This window comes from Sceloporus occidentalis, unplaced genomic scaffold (genome assembly GCF_023333645.1).
Source record: "Sceloporus occidentalis isolate IW3139 unplaced genomic scaffold, rSceOcc1.0.p SCAF_2, whole genome shotgun sequence".
In the NCBI taxonomy this organism is placed as follows: Eukaryota; Metazoa; Chordata; class Lepidosauria; order Squamata; family Phrynosomatidae; genus Sceloporus; species Sceloporus occidentalis.
The window spans coordinates 2,496,450-2,517,335 of NW_028316982.1; the positions used below are offsets into that span (position 1 = coordinate 2,496,450).

The following is a 20,886-nucleotide window of genomic DNA, read 5'->3' on the forward strand; positions in this document are numbered from 1 at the left end:
AGAGAAACAAGCTTCGGTAAAGCAGAATGCTTTATTCAAGAAACTAGGGGTGCACACAGCATGGAGTTATTGATGGGACTGAAGCATCTTCAGTTACCAAGGTTATTAAAAGCACACAGCAATTCATGTGCTTCCATGCCATTCATCTTAGTTCCAAAGCAATCGCCTTCTCAGGGTTACCCCTCTTCCCGTTTCCCCTTGTACCAAGCATGCCAATCGACTTGATCTTTTTATATATATTAAAACAAACAAACACACAAACATACAATATAACAATCTTTTCTTCTCATCATTCATTTTCCTCGCACCCCTTCACTCAGTCTTCCCCTTTACTCTACTCACATCCAATCCTTTGTAAAAGACTCTTCCAGACCACTTCCTTCCTAGCAAAATGAATGGTAAATCTTGCCCGTTTTTCTTACACCAGAGGTTACCTCTGTTTCCTTAGTAAAAAATACAAACGGAGATTTTCAACACCTTAACCTCCATTTTGGAAAGGTATATATCTGGGTTTTTTTTACTGCTAATTTACTTCCTTTCCATCTTCTAACTTCAGATTTATATCAGTCACTTTAATTATTACTGCCTTTATTTTTCCCACAGTTTGCTTACTTTCTGCCATTTTTGTTTCATAATTTTGGATTGAATTACCATTTATATACGTTTTGTTCTACCCATCGTAACATAGTCATTCACTTTATTAACCCGTTCTTCCTCGGTGGGTACTATTTTATTCTTCCGATGTTTTGCATATAATTACACATCCCGCTGTTATCATATAAAGTATCATGCTTGCCTCTTCTTGTTTTAGATTACCTTGTATTCTATCCGTTATGTTTAGTAAAGAATAAATCTGGAGCTAGTGGTATGTCTCTCTGTAGTGTATCTATCATGGTTTTACGTATTTCTTGCCAGAAACCTCTTATATATATATATTTTACGTAACCACCACATATGATATAAATTAGCACTTTCCCCCCAGATTTCCAGCATTCATCATTCTTATAATTGACTCAATCTTGACAGTTCCAAGCACATTCTTTTTCACTCACTTCTGCTCACTAGTCAGCCTCAAAAGACAGCACTCCTTTCACTCAGCACCATTCACTAACATGACCCATTGTCCTGTGATACAAAGCATATACATACTATATGACTAGCAAGCATGAGAGTATTTATGATCGTGACAGAGGGGTGTTTGCCTTTGCCTTCCTCTGAGGTTGAGAGAGTGTGACCTGCCCAAGGGACCCAGTGGGTTTCCATGGCTGAGCAGGGATCTGAACTCTGGTTTTCCAGAGTCGCACTCCAACAAGGATCACACTACTACAACACTCCGGCTCACTTTTTGATGCTACTTAATATTACTTAGTGCCACTGATTTTATGCAAAGTGCACTGTACAGTATAGACACAGTATACACTTGTCCCTCCATATTTGCTAGGGTTAGGGGCACAGGATCCCCATAAATATGGAAAAACTGCAAATAACAAAAACACCATGTTTTTACCTGAGAGGTCCCCTCTCTAGGAATCTCTAGGTCCTCCAGGGCAACTCTGTGGTCAACGTCCGACAGACACTGACCATAGAACTGCGCTGGAGGAGCTACAAAGGCCTAGTAGAGTATCCTCTCTAGGAATCTCTAGGTCCTCCAGGGCAACTCTGTGGTCAACATCTGACAGACACTGAACACAGAACTGCGCTGGAGGAGCTACAAAGGCCTAGTAGAGTATCCTCTCTAGGAATCTCTAGGTCCTCCAGGGCAACTCTGTGGTCAACGTCCGACAGACACTGACCATAGAACTGCGCTGGAGGAGCTACAAAGGCCTAGTAGAGTATCCTCTCTAGGAATCTCTAGGTCCTCCAGGGCAACTCTGTGGTCAACATCTGACAGACACTGAACACAGAACTGCGCTGGAGGAGCTACAAAGGCCTAGTAGAGTATCCTCTCTAGGAATCTCTAGGTCCTCCAGGGCAACTCTGTGGTCAACGTCCGACAGACACTGACCATAGAACTGCGCTGGAGGAGCTACAAAGGCCTAGTAGAGTATCCTCTCTAGGAATCTCTAGGTCCTCCAGGGCAACTCTGTGGTCAACATCTGACAGACACTGAACACAGAACTGCGCTGGAGGAGCTACAAAGGCCTAGTAGAGTATCCTCTCTAGGAATCTCTAGGTCCTCCAGGGCAACTCTGTGGCCAACGTCCGACAGACACTGACCATAGAACTGCGCTGGAGGAGCTACAAAGGCCTAGAAGAGTGTTCTCTCGGAATCTCTAGGTCTTTCAGTGTAACTTTTAGTTAAAGTTGACCATAGAGTGCACTGGAGGACCTAGAGATTCCTAGAGAGAACATATTAATCAAATCCATGAATAATAAAATCCGCAAATAACAAGGCCGCCAATATGGAGGGATGAGTGCAATGCCTATCCTGAGTAAGAAAACCCAAAATGGTCAAATATGAAAAGGAAAAGTTGAAAGACCCACAATTTTTTGTTTTAAATGAATGGTGGATGATTTAATGTAATTTAAAGAATGCTCAATAACTGTACTGTGTTTATGGCATACCTGTCTTAACTATTTTAGTACAAAAGAAATGAGGGATAAGAATAAATAAAGTGGACCTAACTGGTTCTCTGCGCCAGGGCACCATGACGTTGTTCAACATAGGATCTGTTCTCTGCGATCCCAAGCAATGGAAGAATCCCCAACAATTTGATCCAACTAATTTCCTGGATGACTCTGGAAAGTTCATGAACAGAGAAGCCTTCTTACCATTTGCAGCAGGTGGGTGTGCATTAAGAGTTGGGGATTACAAATTAAGTGGTTTTAGTTGGAAATTGTGATCGTATGTAGTCCTGACTAAAGTAGAACCCTGAATTTAGTGTATTTACTTATGCACTGAGTCACTGTTCATTAGGTCTACTCTAGTTGGGACTTGCCAAAAAGTTCCCAACTAACATACATTGCTCATTCATTCAACACACCCAAGAGACTGATGCCCAGAAATGTAATCTGTTTGCTACAGCAATGGCTTTTAAAGTAACAGAGATGGAAGAATTAGATAAATTAACATGGCTTTTGAAAGATAAAAAATATATAGTTTTGTTAATATTCAGGAACTGGTAATGAGATATTTAAGGCATATCTGGAGTGAAATGTCAATTATCGGATTTATGGATTAATGGTGGCAGTATATGCATATTTTCTAATAATTAGATTAATAATTTAACTAAGATAGAATTGGCTGAGTTATTTATATACAATAAGGGAACAGTACAAACATGTTTTAATTAAACAACAAGCGCAGTTGGATTTGGAAGTTAGGTTGGAAGATAAGGTACATGGAATGTGAATGTAGATGTGTATGATCTAGACCAGTGGTTCTCAACCTTCATAATGTTGTGACCCTTTAATACAGTTCCCCGTGTTGTGGTGACCCCCAACCATAAAATTATTTTCATTGCTACATGCAAATATGTGTTTTCCGATGGTCTTAGGCGACCCCTGTGAAAGGGTTGTTCGACCCCCAAAGGGGTCCCGACCCACAGGTTGGGAACCACTGATCTAGACACTATACTTCCATTGATGCTTGTTTACATTACTGAAGGAGTTTATTTATCCCTTTCCTTTCCCCTCTTTTGACCGTCACCGTTGTTTGTTTCTCCCACCCTCCCGCTTTTATAGGAGTTTGTGTGTGTTTGGGGGAGAAGCTGGCAAGGACTGAACTCTTCATTTTTTTTGTCTCCTTGATGCGGACATTTACCTTCCGGCTGCCGGAGGGAGTGGAGCGGATCAATACGCAGCCTATTCTGGGACGGATTATATCGCATCCTCAGTCTTATCGACTCTGTGCCGTCCCTTGCTAAGAGGCCTCGCTTCTTTTTCCAGACCAGTATCTCTTGTTGAGTCGACCTGTTAACTCCTTAATAGATGTCCAAATTGGATTTGGGAAGAATGGCTAGGAATAACTGACAAGAAACTTTCAGGTTATCCAGTGGTGGGGGACCCTTTAAAACTGACATTTCATCTGGGGATGCAAAACGTTAGAATTGCCTTAATTGGCTTTCTATTCCAAAGACAATAATCCAAGATTAAAATCTAGAGATGCCTTGGTGGTGGAAGAGACAGATTGTCAGTGATTTACCCAAACACAAATATATGAGAAAGTTAAAACGACCATTAAACTAGAAGTATGCAAAGGGATCTTGTAGCACCTTTGAGACTAACTGTGCATAAGAAGTTGCAGCATCAGCTTTTGTTGCTAAGACTGCCAGAAGAGACTGGTCTTCCATGCTGTTTTGAATTCAGACAGCGTATTCGGTTGCCGAATCTCTTCTGGCAGTCATTCCCAGTCTCAGGGCGGCTGAAGAAAAGGTCAGTGTTGCAATGTTGTGGTTGACATGCCAATTCAGTTAGAAATATTTTCTGGAGCAAGGATTACAGTTATGCTGAACTAATACAAAGCATTGGGAAAGCTGATGTGCTGCCAAGTTCTGAAATGTATGTTTTTTCAGCTTATAAGTATGGAATTTCTCAGCAGATGAAATGTGAGATGTATGATATCAAGTACTATATAAATACTGTGTATGTTTCTTACTGCTGTAATGTACTCTCAGTGCCTCATATGCATGGGAAATGTTCCTTATAAGAGGAGACAATGATTCATATAATTAAGACTCATGTAATTATATCTTTGAGAACGTACCATAACACAAATGCCCACAAGGGGCCTGTAACTGTTTAATAAATACGTTAAAGCTTCATTTCTGCTGCTCCAAAACTGTGGAATGACTGCCAGAGGAGATCCGTCTTATTACCACCTTAGATGCTTTTAAGAAAGCAGTCAAGACAGATGTCTTCTGGCAGACCTTCCCATCCGATTCTGTATAAAATAATCCCATTCACTTCAACAATCCGGTTTACTGATTGTGCTTAGATGTATATTTTAATTGCTATTCTAATTATTAATTGTTGATTTTATTATTGAACTATGGGACAGGTAAGGTTTTTGATTTTATTGTTTCTTATTGTTGATTGTATTTTATCAGGTTGTAATCCCACCTCGATCTGCAGGGAGAAGCGGGAAATATAAATAAAACTATTATTATTATTATTATTATTATTATTATTATTATTATTATTATTAGGTTAATAGTCCAAGAATCATAGAGCTGGAAGAGACCACGAAGGCCATTAAGTCCAACTGCATTCTGCCATGCAGGAAGACACAATCAAAGCTTTTTACTTGTTATACATCTCATTTACACATTAAATACCAATACTAACACATCTTCCCTTTCAATTTCTTTTCTCCTCCAACTTCCATACATATCCACATATCTACATTTCTTGTACCTTCTAGTTTTCTTTCCCACTTCTCCACTTGCCTTTTTCCCTCATCCCTTTCCTCTTTTTTTCTCTTTAATAAGTCCCCCCCCCCCATTTTTAATTTATTACAATTCAGGAATTGTATAAAATGTCAAAGTATGAAAACAGCAATGATTGTCTAACTGTTATTAATAACAAAATAACAAATCAATAACTATATGAATATAATAATGTAGAAGAAAGGTATTTTAGGAACATCAGATCCTGGTACGGTTGAGTCTTCATGTAGAATGTCTTTCCAGAATGCTTGATGTCGTGGTGGAGGTTGTATCTGAGTTACAGTTGATGTACTACTCTATGAAAAGGAACTATTAATATAACAAGCATGAAATAAAAGGAAAGATAATTTGGCATTACACTCATCCCTCCGTAAGGCTTTGATATTTGTGGATTTGATTATTCACGGATTTGATTAATATGTTCTCTCTAGGAATATCTAGGTCCTCCAGAGCAACTCTATCGTCATCTTCAACTAAAAGTTGCACTGAAAGACCTAGACATTCCTAAGGAGAACACTCCACTAGCCATTTGTAGCTCCTTCAGAGTGCAATGCTATGGTCAGTGTCTGGCAGATGTTGACCACAGAGTTGCACTGGAGAACCTAGAGATTCCTAGAGAGGTGTCCTCTCAGGTAAAAACATGGTGTTTTTGTGGTTTTTCCATATTCATGGGGGTCTTGTGCCCCTAACCTTAGCGAATGTGGAGGGATAAGTGTATTTCTTATCACATTTTCCCCTATGATAGTGCTTTAGCAATCCATGGTTGCAGGGTCTGTTTCCCACAATGTCAAACCTGTTGGGCACTTTCGGGGCCTCCGTACTCCATGCCAGTATCATCACTAGGGGTGTGTGGTTTGTGTGGGCCGCACCAGGTGGCACTGCCGAAGGGGAGGTTGCACCCTGTGAGCACCCCCAAGAGGGCCTGGTGCCCCCAGTCCCTGCCCTGCAAGGCTTGGCTTTAAAGCCACATGGGGCAGGGAGGAAAAGGGCCTGGCGCCCCCTGTCCCTACCCCATGCAGCTTTACTTTAGAGTAAAGCCGTGTGGAGCAGGGACAGGGGTTCTGGGCCCTCTCCCTCCCTACCGTGTGTTGCTTAACTCTAAATTAAAGCTGCGTGGGGCAGGAAGAGAGGGGCCTCTTTTGGTGGCAGGAGACGCTCAGGAGCCACAGGTGGGCATGGTTGGCAGCGGACAGGCCTGGACCTTTCACTTCTTCAATGGGGGGGGGGGGGAGTTAGAAGAATGGTGGCAGCAGCAATGCAAGCAGCCTTCAAGGGTGACTCTGGGCCAGCAACCCACCACTTGCCACCTTGTGCTTGCGCTCCTGGCTTTGCCAACCCTGCGGATCCTCCACATAGCAGCCCCTGACTTCAGCAGGAAGCAAGGGGCAAGCGATCTCAGCTGCCAACAGCTTCCCAAAGTTGACTGGCGCATGTGAATGTGCTTCAGGGTGGGGGGATGTAAGTGGTTGCGGCAGCCAACCATCTCCCAAAGCTGACCCTCCTCAAGCACATTCACATGCAACAGCCGGTTTTGGGATGGTGTTGGCAACTGGGATTGCTGCAATGGGAATCCTTGTTCTGCTTTATGAATGAATTCTGGCAGCAATGTCTCACTGGCTTTCAGGCCTAACAACTTTCACTCGCCTGGAAAGACTTTTTGTCGTATGGAGATACTGATCATCTTCACGCAAGCCAGGGGAAGTCAAAACAAGGCATGAAGTTACTTGGGAAAGAAAATAGGACTTGCCAGATGAACCCAAGCAGATAAGCATCACTGATCTGACCATAGTCCCACCAAGTCCATCCCTCTGAATTCACTGGGCAAACTACTTCCAAACTTTCCCTTCAGTGGCAACAGCTAGTCCACAGGTGTCCACACAAGAAGAGTTCCTTCCCCAAACGCTCTTTGGGAGCTCTCCATATAAAAGGGCAGTCCAGGTGACCTTAAACAGATGAGGGCTGTTATCCAGCAGAGATCCCCCGTGAGGGCAAGAGAGGGGCAGACAGATTTTGTGGATGTTTGTAAGGCAGGGTTGGCTATTTTGTTGTTTAAAACTTACTTTATTGGTCGTATGAGGTAGCTGAAATAAAATAGGAGGATCTTTATTTCCTTTTGTTTCCTATAGCCAGCCTGGTGTAGCGGTTTGAGACCAGGTTTTGAATCTCCACTTAGTCATGGAAACCCACTGGCTGGCCTTGGGCAAGCCACGTTCTCTCATCCTCAGAGGAAGACAAAGACAAACTCCCCCTATAAACAAATTTTGCCAAGAAAACCCTGTGATCGCTTCACATTAGATGTTGTGATTTACACAGTGTCACTCCACATCCTGGGCTTCTCTCAAAAAGGAAGAGGTACTTTTGCGCAAACCCAGAAGAACTATGTTTGGGGTAAATACCTGACTGGGAAATGTAAAGCATGCTGGTTTTTCACTACAGTCTCTTATTTAATTAATTAATAACTTAACCAATAACTTAATTTTAGAATTATGTTACTGGTTACTAATTAATTAAATGAGGGACTTGGTTCTGGAAACATCTAGGTGTAGTAATATTTTAAAAATGTATACCTCTGTACATGATCTTCCTCCATTTCTACACTGCTGGTGTTATCAAACTAGAAGGGTTGGTTTTTAAACCTTTAAACCTTAGATTTATCAGTTGTACTCTAATCATGAACTAGAATAAGTGATCTGGATCTTGCAACCTAAGCCCTGTAATTTTCCAGCCCCGAGGGAGTAACAAAAAGAAAGAAGTAGTTTTCTGAAGTCCAAGAGGCCAGGATTTGGGTAAAGAGTGAGATGATTTGGGGAGAGTTAAGGAGCCCAGGTGGCACAGTGGTTAAATGCCTGTCCTGCAGCTACTCATTTGCAAACCCTAAGGTTGCGAGTTCAAAACCAGCGAAAGGGCTCAAGCTCGACTCAGGCTTGCATCCTTCCGCGGAGGTTGCCAAAATGAACGCCCTGATTGTTTGGGGGCAATTGGCTTACACTTTGTAAACTGCTTAGGGGACACTTTTACAACCCCATCTCAAGTTTTCACAACCAGAAGAGAACAAAAGTGTTTTGACATCATGCAGGGACAGAAAGATAAACACACATCTCTCCGCTCACCTGCCGGGTTTGTTTGTAATGCAATAAGCCTACTAGTCACAATTTTGACACTATTGCTATGATCATAATTCTCATTCTAACCTATTTCACTGGCATCAGCTGCACAAAAAAAAAGGAGGCCCATTCTTCCAGCAATTGGAGCACAGTTCAATGATGTTTGTGTCATGTTTGGGAGGTGGAACCAGAAGTTACTTAAGTATACCTAACTAAGGAGCTTATCACATGGTTTAATAATCCGTTTTACTGTTATCCAGCTTAAGTCTTAATTTGGGCTGCAGAAGGTTTTTGCCACCGAATCTGCTGCCTGAATATATCCTAGGTGCATCCTCCCTTCCAGGAGTGCTCCCCATCGCTCTTTTCGGATCCGGGAGTTTTATGGCTTAAGAAAATGGTTGCCGGAGCACTCCTGGAAGCGAGGATGCACCCAGGATGTACAAAAATGACACAAGCATCATTCAGCTGTGCTCCAGTTGCTGGAAGAATGGACCTCCTTCTCTTTGTGCAGCTGATGCCAGTCAAATAGGGAATTATGATCATGGCAGTAGTGTCAAAAACGGATTATTAAACCATGCAATAAACTCATAACAGGATCTCAGCCATTAATGCACTTCTTCAGGTGGATTGTTTCGGTGATATTGAAGTCACAGGTATTTATGTACAGATCTACAGGTGTGGAATAGGAACTGAATGTTAGACAGATTATTTCTATCTGTACATGTGCAACTACCTTGAAGAGGCTGGTGAGATTTCCACTCCATCCACCTTTCAACTGTAGCAGTTTTGAAAGAGATAAGCCACGACAGTCTGTTAAGCCAGGAAAGGTTACATGTTAGTCTATGAAAAAAGAAAGGAGCATTGTTTAATTTCAGGAATATAGTTTGGCAGGATATTTTATTGCTGTCAGTATTAATCCATCTGGCCATCACTGAGAAGTTTATCGCACAGGCCCTGAAATAGGCCCATTGTGTTCCAAAACGAGGGCGCGCACGGAATGGGATGCAGCTAAGAATGGAGTTTACTGCACACTGGAACGCCGCTGTCGCTGAGCGTTCCAATCACGTCCTACATCTGTTCTAGAGGGTGCAATTTCTGAGAACTGTTCCAAAACATTCTTAGCCCCATCCCGTTCCGTGTGTGCCCATGCGCACCCCCATTTTGGAATGCAACAGGCCTGTTTTAGGGCCCATGCGATAAACTTCTGTGATGCAAATAAACAGGAATCACTTTAACCGTAATTTCATTCTTTTGACATCAACAGAGCAACAATGACACCAAGACGGCATCTACAACACTCCTCTGGGCCCTGATTTACTTGGTAGCTTACTCTGATATCCAAGGTAAGGCCTCCCTTTTTAAAACCATATTCTTTTTGCAAGAAAACATGCTTTTTTAATGGATCATAACGTATGACGCCTACACAACTGTGTTCATAACTGTTGAGAGCCAAGATATGAATAAGGAGAGGACTTATTCCTCTGTGTCCTTAAATGAGAGCAAGTCCCCCTGCAGTGTAATGACTTGAGTGTTAGAGTAGGACACTGGCAGTCCAGGGTTCAAATCACTGCTCAGCCAAAGTAACCCACTTGGGGAAGTCACATTCTCTCAGCCTTAGAGGAAGGCAAGGGCAAACCATCTCTGAACAGATTTGGCCAAGAAAACCCCATGATAGCATTGAATTAGGGTCACCATAAGTCAGAAATGACTTGAAAGCACACACCACCATGAACAGGACTTTGCAACCCGATTCACTGAAGAAAACATTTCAATTTCAAATGTATATTTTAATTTCAAATGTACTTCTCCTTGCTTAGCAACCAAGATCAGATGGGATCTGGTGCCTTCAGGGTATTTTGGTTCTCTACAGATGGATTAAATAGGACATCCTTCTAATGAGTGGCAAAGTTTTTGTGATAGTCTGGAGAAAAAATGAATATGATTTTTAAAATCAAAATTGTTTGTTTCCCCACCTGAAGATCAAATTCTTTGCATATTTTTAATGTGGACATTGATATATATTTGCTCCAGAAAAAGTCCAGAAGGAGCTTCAAGATGTCCTGGCACCGTCTCACAAGATCTGCTATGAGGATCGGAAGAGGTTGCCATATACTAATGCTGTCATTCATGAGGTCCAGCGCTTCTGCAATGTTCTATTGATTGGGTCCTTTAGAAAATGCATAAACGACACCACCTTGCAAGGCTTTCAAATCAAAAAGGTATGCAGAATATCTTACTCTTATCATACATTACTTCCCATGGTAAGGTCTTCATAGGACTTGGTCTCAGGACATTTCAGACAGCCAAAACAATCAAGGGTAGAGCTTATTGTTATTTGCCGTCATGCTGACTTCAACGTAGCTGACGCTACGAATGAAATGCCTCAAAGAGCCCTAGTCATCAGCTGTTCTGCTCAGGTCTTGAAGACTCAGGACAGCCGTGGCTTCCTTGACTGAATCGATCCCCTCTGCTGTGGCCTCTCTCTTTTTCGGAGCTGCCAGACCCAAAGGAGTGAAGAAAAACGACCACCCAAAGGGAAGGTATTTTTACCATACACAGACACAAGCGGGAAACTGGTGAAGAAACACAACCTCCAAATGGTGTACAAACCGACCAAGAAAATCCAGCATCGAAGGACAGGAGAGACCCTCTCACAGCCGCAGAGTTCACCGCATACGGTGCAGCTGTGGACAATTCTACATAGGGACCACCAAACGCAGTGTTCAAACACGAATCAAGGCACATGAGAGACACTATAGACTGGGTCAGCCGGAAAAACCAGCAGTCGCAGAACATGTTATAAACCTTCCTGGGCATAAAATGCTGTCTGAAAACACTGAAATTCTGGACCATGCCAACAATTATCAGCTCACAAAGCACAGGAAGCCATTGAAATCCACAAACACCTGGATAATTTCAACAGGAACATTTGGCTACCAGTCCTGAAAAACACTAAAGTCTAGACACAGCAAATGCAAATGAAAACCACCCAGAGTCAGGGGTTTTCCCAGCAGACAAGGGATCTCTAGTTAAACAGTCACAAATCCTCTATGCCTGTCCTCCCACCCAGAGGCCTTGCCATACAACAACAGAACAACACACAGATTAACATGGAGATCATTCCTCCCAACCCAGGGTCACACAGTGTGTGTGTGTGTGTGTGTATGTGTATATATATATATATATATATATATATATATATACACACACACACACACACCCCACTCTCTTCCATGCCAGCCTCCTCTGAAGATGCCAGCCATAGATACTGGCGAAATGTCAGGAACAAACTCTTCTAGAACATGGGCCACATAGCCTGAAAAACCCACAGAAACTACTCTCATTTGTTTGTCCATAAGTTTACCACTGAGACTCTTCCTTCTTTTTGCAGGGTTCCATCATTGTTCCAGATGTCGCTTCTGTTTTGTATGACCCTGAACAGTGGGAGACACGGCATCAGTTCAGTCCAAATCACTTCCTGGATAAAGACGGGGATTTCTTTTGCAAGGAAGCCTTAAACACAACATATGCCACACTCATAGCCCCGATCTGGAAACAACTTTCCAAAACCAAGAATTATACAAAACAACAGCACACTGAGAAATGCACAATAGGAATGCCAAGCAGAGGTTTACATCTGATCGTTTCCAAGAGCTGCACAAGGAGATGGGCCATAGAGTTGCCCTTTTGTTGTTTTACATTTCCCCTAAAAGAGAACTCACTCAAGGAGGAGGAGAATACAAAGGTCTTGCCCAAAATAAAGAACCCCAAATCCTGTTGCAGGATGCCTCCTATAAAGCAGACCTCTTGATAGTATCTTGCATGTTTATCACAGTTTGCCAGTTATAGCTGAAAGAAGCTGAGATCCTGCATCAGAGGCATTGCTACAGCTTCTCCTGATCTGGCCCTTGAAACTCTCCTTAAAAGCTAGCCAGCAATCCTGGGAGATGGGTCGAGGCGACATTTGCCAAGTACTCCTTGCTGGACCCATGTTCCTTCCCAGTGTCCTTGCCTGCTGTGGGTTTTGTGGTAAATGATGGGTCACTGCCTTCCCAGACGGTCCCTTTAGCCGTCTGGTGCTGCTGCTGCTGCGGGTGTGAGTCTGAGGTCAGAAAATGAGGTGCCAGCCATCCTGCCAACACTGGGTGCCTCGTTCTGACTTCAGAACAACCCATGCCCACAGAAACACTAAGCAGGATGCTCACGGGGAATATGTGGGAGAAGCTGGCCATTGTCACCCCATTTTGCTCTCGGTTTTCAGGAAACCCCACAACAAAAAGTAAGTACCCTATATACTCAACTATACGCTGACCTCATGTATAAGTCAAGGGCATGTTTTGGGGTCAAAATGATGGATTTTCATATGACCTGTGGATGAGAGTAAGATTTAGGATCTAAAGGATGATGCAAAGGGAAACAATGCCAAAGAGCTTGCAAAATTCTCACAGGCATAACTATTTGTGCTCCAAATAAAGGCTGGATCTCCAACGCCACATCTCAAGTGAATGAATCTTCTTCCTATCTCCTTTCTTCACTGTCCAATTCTCACAGCTCTATATGGTAATAGGGAATGTGATGGCTTGAAGGATTGTTAGTTTAGTGTTCATCTGTGTCTCTTTACACTTTAGGATCTTGTCTAGTTGTTTCATAGCTGCCCTTCCCATTCCCACTGAGCAGATAGAGCTTGAACTCTCCCTGGAAGCCAGGATGACTACATAGGACCTTACCACACGGGGGCTTTTTGAGCGTCAGTTCGCATTGTCCAATGCGTATTCACGTTATATAGCATTGGAGTTCCACACCTGTGAGCTCTGAATACGCTTTGGCCAATGCATATTCACGGCGGGGCTCCGAACTGAAGGCAGCCGGCTCCTCCGTTTTCCGAGTACGCTAAATTAGGGGATCGGCTGGATCCGCATTGATGGCCAGTGCGGAACCCTGCTGCTTTGGCTGGTGTGTACATCCAATCCACTGGTTCTCCTGAAGACCACCGGTTACAAATCCCCCATGATGCTGCGCTGGAATTTCCCCCTTCTCCTTCCGGTGGCCCTTTTCCCTTTAGCACAACCGCTGGGGCTGGGAGCGTTATTTCCACTGAATGAGATAAAGCAGAAACCTTTTGTGTCCGGGGAGGGGGAAATGTATATGTATATGTGTGTGTGTGTATACACACACACACACACACACACAAAGATGTGTGTGTAAGCATATACATGCAGCATTACACTTTCAGCTGCTCCACAGTGTGTGTGTATATATATATATATATATACACACACACACACACATATATATAAACACTCAAGCAGACAGATGTGTGTGTACACATATAAATAAGGCATCACACTTTTGGCTGTGGCACAGTGTGTTTTTGTATATATGTGTGTGTGTGTTTGTGTGTATATATTGGTTTCCTGGCCTTTAAGCAGTTTGTCATGGACATGTTTTTGCTTTAACACCCTCCTGTTCCTCCTCATGCATTCCTCACTTCCCCAACATGTTGATAGAGTTTATATACTCCCATTATGGTTTTGGAGCATGTAAATACTATAACAAGATACCAGTATCGATAAATCAGCTATACTATCCGACAATTCTGCACTTTCGTTGCGTTATTTTGCCCCCAGCAGAATGCTGACTTCAACACGGAGTAGTTTTAGGACCCGTCTACACTTGTGGGAAAAGTTCAGACGGATGCCATATTCCGTTCTACTCTTAACGTGCCCCAGAGCACACCTGTTTTCTCCGCAGTAGTTCTTTATACATGTCCCTGCATGTTGCTGGGATCTGTCCCCAGAGCCAGAACAGATTGCTGCCTGGCAAGGGTTGGCATGCATACCGGAAACTGGGATTTTCCCAGATTGGAGAATCTAACAAATGTCCTGGACGGCTGGGCATGTTTGAAGCCACCTATCCCAGATTCCTGCTTTGTTCCAGGCTACATTTTGTCAGACTCCAGTCAGTGACGTAGCTGGGGGGGGGGGGGGTCCGTGGGGTCTGGACCCCCTTCCCTTAATGTACTGGAATACAATGACTGATGTGTGCGCCCGTGGCGTGCGCACGCCACCATGCTTAAGCCCCCCTACCCGAAATCCTGGCTACATCCCTGCTCCAGTCTTTGCACTGAAACCCCGTTCCCCTCCTTTGATTTTGCTCTGCAGGAACAGAGCAGCAATGAAAACGAAGCAAAGTCTAGGGAGTTTATCAGACTCAAGTTTTGGACCCTGCAATTGCGCTAAGGAAGTGTAAAGAACATTGCGAAATGACTGTTTCGCGCGATGTCTTACCACATTGCTTGCTTTTCCGTCATTCCCCCGTAACGTTATGTTAGTACTACAATTGTGCGAAAGTTGCGATTTGCGTGATGCGAAACCATGCATAGCGGAACTGTCTACTACACCAGCGCCTTCCTTTTGTCTTTCGCATTTTGCATCAACATATTTGCGTATGCCCTTTGGAGGCTTTGGTGGCATCCTGACCTTTGTCCTTCCGGGGGAGCGAGGGGGTTGTGTGTGTGTGTGTGTGTGTGTGTGTATTTGCCCTTTGCAACAGTATCCCTTTGCTGGAAGTCAGCTAATAAAAGTGAAAGGGAACAATAATAGGGCACTTTTTTCCTTGGAGAAGGAAAATGTGAATGTTACAGTTGAATGTTACATTTGTTGCTTTTGTCAATTAGGCAATTGGCAAAACGATACATGCTTTTGCAAGGAATTCAGGGACAGCTCTGAATTGCTTTTAAAAGTCATAAAAGAATGCATGACAATCACATCCTTTTCTGGCATTTACGGTGATGAATTTATTATTATTATTATTATTATTATTATTATTATTACAAGTGCAAGAGGAATTCTGGGGTGGCAAGGAGTGGAGGATACAGGATGCATTATTTTTATTATTAAATATATACACCCCTGTCTTTATTTTTATTTATTTTTTTCATTATTTTTATTATTAAATAAAATGGAATGGATGACCCCTAGGGGCCCCTTTCCTTTGCAGCCTCCTAGGTGTCCATGCAGGACTGATGAATGGGGCTGCAATGGATGACCCCTAGGGGCCCCTTGCATGTGCAGCCCCCTAGGTGTCCATGCAGGACAGAGGAATGGGGCAGGGATGGATGACCCCTAGGGGCCCCTTTCATTAACAGCCTCCTAGGTGTCCATACAAGACCGAGGAATGGGGCTGGGATGGATGACCACTAGGGGCCCCTTTCATTTGCAGCCTCCTAGGTGTCCATGCAGGACAGAGGAATGGGGCTGGGATGGATGACCACTAGGGGCCCCTTTCATTTGCAGCCTCCTAGGTGTCCATGCAGGACAGAGGAATGGGGCTGGGATGGATGACCCCTGGGGCCCCTTTCATTTGCAGCCTCCTAGGTGTCCATGCAGGACAGAGGAATGGGGCTGGGATGGATGACCCCTAGGGGCCCCTTTCATTTGCAGCCTCCTAGGTGTCCATGCAGGACAGAGGAATGGGGCAGCCTCCTTGGTGTCCATGCTGGAGAGAGGAATGGGGCTGGAATGGATGACCCCTGGGGGTTCCTTACATTGGAAGCCTCCTAGGTGTTCATCCAAGACAGAGCCACCCCCCCCCCCTCCCCGGGGGTTGTCCTGGAAAAGGAAGGCCACCAGAAGGGAATGGGGTCAAAAAGCAGCCCAGCATCATGGGAACTTTGCAATCAGTAACTTTAGCGTTGCGTTGCGCTGCTGCCTACCACACCAAACCATTTCGCAACACATTTTGCAAGATAACGGGAGACCATGGCCTGGCTTCCACCTTTGCCCCCAATGCCCCAAAAGAGGAGGAATGACGCTTAAACTACGGGAGCGTTGCACAATGGGCTCCCATAGAAATGAATGGCGTCTGGAAGTACATCGCGCTTTCACATTATTGCTCAACGTTGGTGACGCTAACATTGCGCGATAGGCAGGAAAAATCACCCAAAACTCGTGCCTGATAAACTCCAAAGGCTTTCATAGCCAGCATCCATGGGTTTTTGTGGGTTTTTCAGGCTATGTGGCCATGTTCTCGAAGAGTTTGTGATGATCATCTGTGGTGATCTTCAGATGCCATCTTCACATGCGGGCATGGAAGACACTGGAATATATATCTCTATCTATCTATCTATCTATCTATCTATCTATCTATCTATCTATCCACCGTGTGACCCTGGGTTGGAATGAGTGATTTCCATGTTAATCTGTGTATTGTTCTGTTGTTGAATGGCAAGGCCCCAATGAAACCCTTCTGCAAAAGCATTGACTGATGGCACAAACCTTCTGCAAAAGCATTGACTGATGGCATTGGAGGTGGACATTTGCTATAAGAATGACCACGTACCCATTGTATTAAAGGAAACCAAAGCAACTGTGGTGTGCTGTTTTACTGTTTTAATGGTTTTTGCTCTTTTGAACTAGTCTGTCTTTAACCGATGTTTTAAGCTTGGTAGTATTTAATTTTTTTTACCTTTGTAATCAATGTTTTAGCTCTCTCTTTTAAAAATATTGTAACCCGCCTTGAAGCTTATTGTGGGAGAAGGGCAGGACAAAAGTCCTGGAAAAAAACAAACAAACAAACAAACAAACAAACAAACTGATCTATCGGGGTTAATATCTCTATTTCTCTATATCTCTATTTTGCCACTACAGTACTACAGTATTAAAAGAACTATTAAAAGAACAGCATTAAAAAGAACTGGAGTCCCCAACATTTGTATGGTAAACATTTAGGAGAGGTGGAATTCACAGATATAGCCATGTTAGTCTGTAGAATCAGTACGTGGAGAGATCTTACTGTAGCACCTTTGAGACTAATTGGAAGAAAGAAGTTGGCAGCATGAGCTTTCCTAGACTGAGGTCCGCTTCTTCAGATGCATTTAGGAGAGGTTGTTTTTGAGATCGCAACGGCTATTTAAACTGAACCTCTCACCTCATCGCCATACCCACAAGTTTTGCATTCCTATTGCTATTCATACAGCCTGCTTATAAAAGTCAGTTGCTAGATATTCATTCACTCCAGGAAGCAGACTAAGGCCTGGTACACATGGGCCAAAAGCGGCATGCAGCCGCCAATACTAGGGATAGGGAGTGTGCAGAAACCGCATGCTCCCTAACCCTAGTACGTGTGGGTGCCACCATGATTGTGTGGCCCCACATGGTGCGCACATCCATGACGTATCCTGTGCAAACAGTGCAATACATCCAAATAGCACATCGCACAGGACATATCACCGTCCCTTTCTCCTCTTTAGGGTCGGGGTTCCAGCGGGCATGAGCCTCAAGGGCACCCTTTTCTGGGCCACTTCTCTTTGGCCCAGAAAAACGCCAGATTGGGGACACAGGGCTGCGTGTGCAGTTAGTGTGCCCCCAATCCTGCGCTTCCAGGGGAGGCATAGGGCCACCCCTTTCCTAGCTGGATTGGAGCTGTGGAAATTGCATGTCATGTCCCCGATCCAACCTTTCCTGGTGTGATAGCTGCGGCACCACAGTTATACAGGGCTCCTTTGGTGCTGCGTCATGCTAGAGGAGTGCTTTGATGCTGCACACCATGTGGAGCAGTATGCAGCATCATGGTACATAGGGGGTGAAGTCGGGGCAGGCATCATGTGGATACGATGCCCTGACTCAGCCTCCAGGTTGACCTTAACACCGATCTGAAAATCCCTAAATCTACAAAAGCTTCTGCCACAATTTCTTTCTCTCAGTTAGTCTCAAAGGATGCTACAAGGTCCCATTGCATACATTCATCCTCCTTGATAAGTTGAAGTGTAGATACATGGGCCTCAAACAACTACACCTCCCCTTCCAACAAGGCAATCGGTTTGCACTTGCCGCAGGTATAGCCTTTCAGATCAACATGGGGACCACATCGGCCATGGAAACCCACTGGGTGACCATGGATAAGTCACACTCTCTCAGCCTCAAGGGAAGGCAATGGCAAAGCCCCTCTGACAAATCTTGCCAAGGACCCTCAGGACAGGTCTGCCTTAGGGTCGCCATTTGTCAGAAATGAATTGAAGGCCATACAACAACAAATAAAGATATATATTTGTTCTCAGAGGGGTAGGATACAAATAAATTTTTGTATGTATGTATGTATGTATCTCAATGGCTAATGGTCAAGAATTCTGGAAGTCCAAACCATCTGTCCCAAGTGGGGAAATCTCTCCCAAAATAAAGGAGATATTTGTGCAAAGCAGAAGGAGAAAGAGGATTCAGTCTGCCAATGTGGTATTGGACTAGGAGGTTGAGAGGCCAGGGTTCAAATCCTGGCTCGGCCATGGAAACCCAGTGGGTGACGCTGGGCAAGCCACACTCTCTCAGCCTCAGAGAATAGCCATGGCAAAGACCCCCCCCCCCCCAAGAAAGATGCCAAGGAAGCCCCCTGATAAGTTGGAAACAACTTCAAAGCACTTGGTCTGAAATTTGATGGAACCACAATAGAGTCGCAAAGAGGCCTCTGGCCATGTGCCGAGTGCGAGGGAGGGGTGAACAACCTTTGCCTGATATCTGAGGTGCCTTCATCCATTTCAGCTTCCGGATTGGACCAGCCATTTAAGAGCCCCAGCGGTTCTGGCCGGCCAGAATCGCTCTTTGGGAACTGAGCTGTCAATGGGAAATGCCCTCAGCAGCAATTCCATTTCAAGCCCAGGTTGCGGCCACACTGCAGAATCAATGCAGCCTGACACCACTTTAACTGCCACGGCTCCATCCTATGGAAATGCTGGGATGCCCAGTTTGCTGTGGCACCAAAGCCATCTCATAAAAACTATGAATCTCAGGCTTTCTGTAGCACTGAGCCACGGTGCTTGAAGCAGCGTCAAACTGCATTCGTTTCCACAGTGTAGATACAGCCCACGTTTCCAGTGTGGGTTTAACTTTGGGCGCGTCTGCACTGTAGAAATAATGTAGCTTGACACTGGTTTAGGTGCCGTGGCTCCATCTGATAGAAATCCTGGGATGTGCAGTAGTTTGCTGTGGCTCTCTGAGAGAGAAGGATGAAATATCATACAAAACTGCAAATCCCAGGAGTCCATAGGATGGAGGCTCAGCTGGTATGAAACTGATCTAATAATGGGATGCCATGCGACGTAGACACAGCGCTAAGGAGTGCTCTGCTTGAAAGTCTGGAGGAAGGATGCTTTTGCTAATTCCGCAAATCCTGATAAATGGCACGGACACTAAGTCTCCCATCTTGTGACCCTTGTGGCCACAGAGAAAGAGAGTTTCCCTTCTTCTCTGCCTCAGATCAGCCCTTCCTAGCCAATAGCCTGACCCAGGAGAAAAGCAGGCTAGAAATACAGGCAACACATCAACATAAAAATAAGTTGGTTTGTTTAGGAGAATCTGTGGAGAAGGAAGGACCGCTGCAACTGGACTTGAGCATCTTGAATGTGGATTTTGGAACCAAACCCAGTGGATACCAAGGGCCCACTGTACAATGCTGGAACATATTTTATCAATTCAATAAAACAGATGTTACGGTCTTATGCTATCAGAACAGATATCAACATCGTGGTCATAGTGGCCTTATGCAATTGGAAAGCTCCTGCTGCCAACTTCTTTCTTTCAGTTAGTCTCAAAGGTGCTGCGAGACACTGATTTTACAGACTAACAAGGCTCTATATCTCTGAGTCAACCATGACAGCTCAGCAGAACTCACAATGGATCATAGGAACTCACAATGGGAGGTCAGTTACATGGCTGCAAAGGTTCCAGAATGCATCCACTTGGGCAGTTGGGCTCTGAGATCTCAACATGGCTGGCTCCAGTCTGTTTGCTCTCCTGGCTCTGGCCTTTTTGGTCTTCCCCACTGTGGACGGAGAACGTTTTTGCCAACAGACCCGCCAAGGGACCTTCTGCTCTTGTAGTGGAAATGAATTTGGGTGTTCCTGGAAGGGGGTGACTAAGCCATTGAAGAGCCTGTGGATGAGGGTGACTAAGCCATTGAAGAGCCTGTGGATGTGTCTGGATGACCCATTGAGGAGCCCGTGGATGTGTCTGGATGACCCATTGAGGAGCCTGTGGATGTGTCTGGATGACCCATTGGGGAACCTGTGGATTTGGTGGGAAAAGCAACCAGAAAATGTCTGGCTTTTCATCACCCTCTTTGCCGTACCTCTCATACAATTCTGCGCTATACTTTGGCTGCTCAGAATGACCCCTTCCCTCATTCGTAGAAAGAACCGTGGCACACAGACAGAGGTAAGCATTGCCCACGGTCTTCGATCTCCATCTTTGGAGAAAAGGGTTCAACGCCTTGGACAGCTTGGATAGAGCAGAGCCAGAGCAGAGTGTATGTTCACGTTCATGGGCATCACCGCTTCGGTTGTGCTTACGGAGGTCCAAAACACACTGAAGAAATAATCCAGTTTGAGACTACTTTAACTGCTTGGG

At 44.5% G+C, this 20,886-nt stretch overlaps 1 protein-coding gene across 7 annotated transcripts in view; it reads left to right on the top strand.

Annotated features, from left to right (window-relative positions):
- LOC149317869 (cytochrome P450 2J2-like) overlaps positions 1–12,897 on the top strand; it is a 28,321-nt gene extending 15,424 nt beyond the window's left edge. For 5 of the 7 annotated variants that reach the window (XM_089508590.1, XM_089508589.1, XM_089508591.1 and 2 more), the window contains 2 exons: positions 2,643–2,784; positions 3,685–5,150. In XM_089508590.1, coding sequence (XP_089364716.1) covers positions 2,643–2,784; positions 3,685–3,866 — 324 coding nt within the window. In that variant the 3' untranslated portion in view covers positions 3,867–5,150. Of the gene's footprint in view, positions 1–2,583; positions 2,785–3,684; positions 5,151–9,755; positions 9,835–10,522; positions 10,711–11,882 lie in introns of those variants that run through there. The other 2 variants (XR_016279939.1, XM_089508595.1) reach the window with 2 other exon arrangements.
- The last annotated feature ends 7,989 nt before the right edge of the window (positions 12,898–20,886 follow it).